Source organism: Eptatretus burgeri, chromosome 9, assembly GCF_056783735.1.
Source record: "Eptatretus burgeri isolate ZD-2024b chromosome 9, Ebu_testis_v1, whole genome shotgun sequence".
Taxonomy (NCBI): Eukaryota; Metazoa; Chordata; class Myxini; order Myxiniformes; family Myxinidae; genus Eptatretus; species Eptatretus burgeri.
In genome coordinates, this window is record NC_140969.1 from 80315209 (window position 1) to 80319850 (window position 4642).

Consider the following 4642-nt stretch of genomic DNA (forward strand, 5'->3'; position numbering starts at 1 on the left):
CCACGGTTAATCAGCTGAACAGACGCAATGACGGTCACTCTGGACATATCACGAAACCAAGTTCATGCCCAACATTCATCAATCAAGTGGTCACACAGAACTTCGCACTCTCAAAACCACACACTCACAGGTCATATGGAACCTCGCGCTCGAGTGGGTCGCACAGAACCTCACGCTTGAATGGGTCGCACGGAACCTCGCGCTCGAGTGGATCACACAGAACTACGCACTCTCAAAACCACACTCATGGGTCATATGGAACCTCGTGCTCGAGTGGGTCGCACGGAACCTCGCGCTCGAGTGGGTCGCACGGAACCACGTGCTCGATTGGGTCGCACGGAACCTCGTGCTCGAGTGGGTGGCACGGAACCTCGCGCTCGAGTGGGTCGCACGGAACCTCGCGCTCGAGTGGGTCGCACGGAACCTCACGCTCGAGTGGGTCGCACGGAACCTCACGCTCGAGTGGGTCGCACGGAACCACGCGCTCGAGTGGGTCGCACGGAACCTCGCGCTCGAGTGGGTCGCAAGGAACCTCGCGCTCGAGTGGGTCGCAAGGAGCCTCGCGCTCGAGTGGGACGCACGGAACCTCGCGCTCCCATGGGTCGCACGGAACCTCGCGCTCCCATGGGTCGCACGGAACCTCGCGCTCCCATGGGTCGCACGGAACCTCGCGCTCCCATGGGTCGCACGGAACCTCGCGCTCCCATGGGTCGCACGGAACCTCGCGCTCCCATGGGTCGCACGGAACCTCGCGCTCCCATGGGTCGCACGGAACCTCGCGCTCCCATGGGTCGCACGGAACCTCGCGCTCCCGTGGGTCGCACGGAACCTCGCGCTCCCGTGGGTCGCACGGAACCTCGCGCTCCCGTGGGTCGCACGGAACCTCGCGCTCCCGTGGGTCGCACGGAACCTCACACTCGAGTGGGTCGCATGGAACCATGTGTTCCCATGGGTCGCACGGAACCACGCGCCCCAGCGGTCGCACAGAACCGCGTGCTCCAGCTGTCGCATGGAACCGCGCGCCCCAGCGGTCGCACCGAACCGCACGCTCCAGCGGTCAAACGGAACCGCACGCTCCAGCGGTCAAACGGAACCGCGCGCTCCAGCGGTCAAACGGAACCGCGCGCTCCAGCGGTCACACGGAATGCACTCCAGCGGTCACACGGAACGCACTCCAGCAGTCCCACGGAACGCACTCCAGCGGTCCCACGGAACCAGGCGCTCCAGCGGTCACACAGAGCCACGCACTCCAGCGGTCACACGGAACCAGGTGCTGGAGCGGTCAAACGGAACCACGCGCTCCAGCGCTCACACGGAACCAGGCCCTCCAGCGGTCACACGGAACCAGGCCCTCCAGCGGTCACACGGAACCACGCGCTCCAGCGGTCAAACGGAACCACGCGCTCCAGCGGTCAAACGGAACCACGCGCTCCAGCGGTCAAACGGAACCACGCGCTCCAGCGGTCAAACGGAACCACGCGCTCCAGCGGTCAAACGGAACCACGCGCTCCAGCGGTCAAACGGAACCACGCGCTCCAGCGGTCAAACGGAACCACGCGCTCCAGCGGTCACGCGGAACCACGCGCTCCAGCGGTCACACGGAACCACGCGCTCCAGCGGTCAAACGGAACCACGCACTCCAGCGGTCACACGGAACCAGGCACTCCAGCGGTCAAACGGAACCAGGCACTCCAGCGGTCAAACGGAACCAGGCACTCCAGCGGTCAAACGGAACCAGGCACTCCAGCGGTCAAACGGAACCAGGCACTCCAGCGGTCAAACAGAACCAGGCACTCCAGCGGTCAAACAGAACCAGGCGCTCCAGCGGTCAAACAGAACCAGGCGCTCCAGCGGTCACACAGAACCAGGCGCTCCAGCGGTCAAACGGAACCACGCGCTCCAGCGGTCAAACGGAACCAGGCACTCCAGCGGTCACACAGAACCATGCGCTCCAGCGGTCACACAGAACCAGGCACTCCAGCGGTCACACGGAACCAGGCACTCCAGCGGTCACACAGAACCGCGTGCTCCAGCGGTCGCACGGAACCGCGCGCCCCAGCGGTCGCACCGAACTGCACGCTCCAGCGGTCAAACGGAACCGCACGCTCCAGCGGTCAAACGGAACCGCGCGCTCCAGTGGTCACATGGAACGCACTCCAGCGGTCCCACGGAACGCACTCCAGCGGTCCCACGGAACCAGGCGCTCCAGCGGTCACACAGAGCCACGCACTCCAGCTGTCACACGGAACCACAAGCTCCAGCGGTCACACGGAACCAGGCGCTGGAGCGGTCAAACGGAACCACGCGCTCCAGCGCTCACACGGAACCAAGTGCTCCAGCGGTCACACGGAACCAGGCCCTCCAGCGGTCACACGGAACCAGGCGCTCCAGCGGTCAAACGGAACCAGGCACTCCAGCGGTCACACAGAACCATGCGCTCCAGCGGTCAAACGGAACCAGGCACTCCAGCGGTCACACAGAACCACGCGCTCCAGCGGTCACACGGAACCAGGCACTCCAGCGGTCACACGGAACCACGCGCTCCAGCGGTCACACGGAACCAGGCACTCAATAATCTCAGAACCTTTTCACGTTTCGTGAAATTGTCACCACGAATTGTCATTCGAACCACTTGATAAGTACCTACCAAACGGTCGGTTCGTCCTCGTCGGAGAACTCGCCATGAATGTTCACATGAGAAATCCATGTGCAGGTGACGAAGCGAGACGAGTCGTGGGAAGGCCTTGACCATGTCCAACTACCAACGCTATCCACAGGCTCGTGAGGCCTTCGGGCCTACATTCCAGGCCTTCCAATCCCAGGCGGTCCCCATCACACATCGGTCGAGGAAGGGCAACTGTGACTTCCTCAAGAGTTAAACGGACACTCGATGTCCACAGCGAACCTGGACGCGCCATTTTTCTTTGTCTTTCCTTTGACCTCCCGCAGCGGCGGAGAGCGGGACGCGGAGGACGCGGCGACAAGGCGACACGTCGGGCAGGGCCTCTCGCGGAGCGACGCGCGCGCCGGCCAGCTCGGGGCCCTGGCTCGGCGGCAACGTGCCTCGCGCTGCGCCGTGACCAGCGGCCACACTCTCACACACCGCCTGACCTTGGGCGCCCCTGGCTGGCGCCGCGGGCACTGCTGGGGATATCTCCGGGGCGTGTGTTCCACTCATCCGTCCATGTCGGTGCCCTCTGTGTGTGCGGGTCGGTCAGGGTGTGCGTGCGTGGACTGGTGCGTTTTACCCCGTAAAAAGGCGCGCATACGTGTGTGTGTGTGTGTGTGTGTGTGTGTGTGTGTGTGTGTGTGTGTGTGTGTGTGTGTGTGTGTGTGTGTGTGTGTGTGTGTGTGTGTGTGTTTACGTTCGTGTCGCTGTTCGTCCACTCAACCTCATCTTACGGTCCAGTTTAACACGGCTCGTGGTGTCGCGACCGCGCACCACCGACGAACATCTTACACCGCTTCATTTAACCCAACGAAAGTGACAAACAAATAAAGTTTTTCGGTTCACAGTTTCACACTTCCGTCGCGACGCCGGATCACGCACATCTTGAAGGTTTAAAAACAATCTCGTTCGTCCACATCGCGGATTTACTCATGGCGACTTCAATCGACCGACCAGGTTTAAAATTAACGGTCTTCATTTTGTTATTAATTTTATTATCACGTCAATTGTCGACTCTCTTCATGAATATTATATTTTAACATTAACCGAATGTGTCCGACGAGCCGGACATCGATAATATGTTGTATTTTAAAACAACAGGAATCCAGGACGTGCTGCCATTGAAAGGTTATATTTATATTTATATATATATTTTTTTTTTGTCCAATTGGTATTTCTCAGATCTAATGGGATCTATATTGGCCACGGGCGGCAATCTCGAAATCGTTTACCTCACGTCCCTTGAATCCTGAGGTAAAAAGCGATAAATCGAGCAAGTGCCAAGAACACGATAAAAAAAATAAGTATGGAGGAGTTTCAGTACCCATGATGCAGTGCGCGGGTTCCATATTGCTTGGTGAGCGCAACAAAAGCGAGAAAAGGAAAATAAGACCGAAGAAATAGTGTAACCTTCCATTGCAGTGAGGTACAATAACGAGATAATTAAACGTGCTGCATTGTCGAGCTACTGATGCTGTCGTTGACGGGGAAGTGAATACAGCCAACATGGCGGCGCGCACGGCATTATGGGATAACTCTGAAACCCCCTCCATGGTCCGTACAAAGCGAGAGGAAAGAAATGACACCAAAGGTGAAATGCCCTTTTGAAACCGCCGAGCATGCCGTGTGCACTTCTCAGAAGAATGAAGAACTAATGTTGTTGGTGAAGGCTCGTGTCAATTTCTGAGTCGGCGGACAGGTAGAACAATGGATGAAGTCAACAGGACGTTGGTTGAGGTGTGCCAACTGCCGTGGAAAAGTTGACCTTTCCTGGGATAATCCTTCGTCAGAATAAATGAGAAAGAAGGGATTGCAGCGAGGGTGAATATACTATAGGGTGGGATGAGCTCGAGGTGGTTGTGTTCGAGCAGGTCAGGTGGCATGTGCGGATGAGAACGACAGCTTTTGACAGGGAGTATCCGGCAGGGTTCAGAGGTGAAGCGTCAGGGAGAATGGGGCATTGTGACGTAGCGT

General features: G+C 58.7%; 1 protein-coding gene across 5 annotated transcripts in view; it reads right to left on the minus strand.

Annotated features, from left to right (window-relative positions):
• LOC147020429 (uncharacterized) overlaps positions 1–3782 on the minus strand; it is a 12244-nt gene extending 8462 nt beyond the window's left edge. For all 5 annotated transcript variants that reach the window (XR_015061830.1, XR_015061828.1, XR_015061831.1 and 2 more), the window contains exon 1: positions 2648–3782. Coding sequence is in view for 1 of the 5 variants with exons in the window: in XM_085895740.1 (XP_085751866.1) it covers positions 2648–2684 (37 nt within the window). In the remaining 4 variants the exon portion in view is untranslated. The remainder of the gene's footprint in view (positions 1–2647) is intronic.
• Positions 3783–4642: the final 860 nt, after the last annotated feature.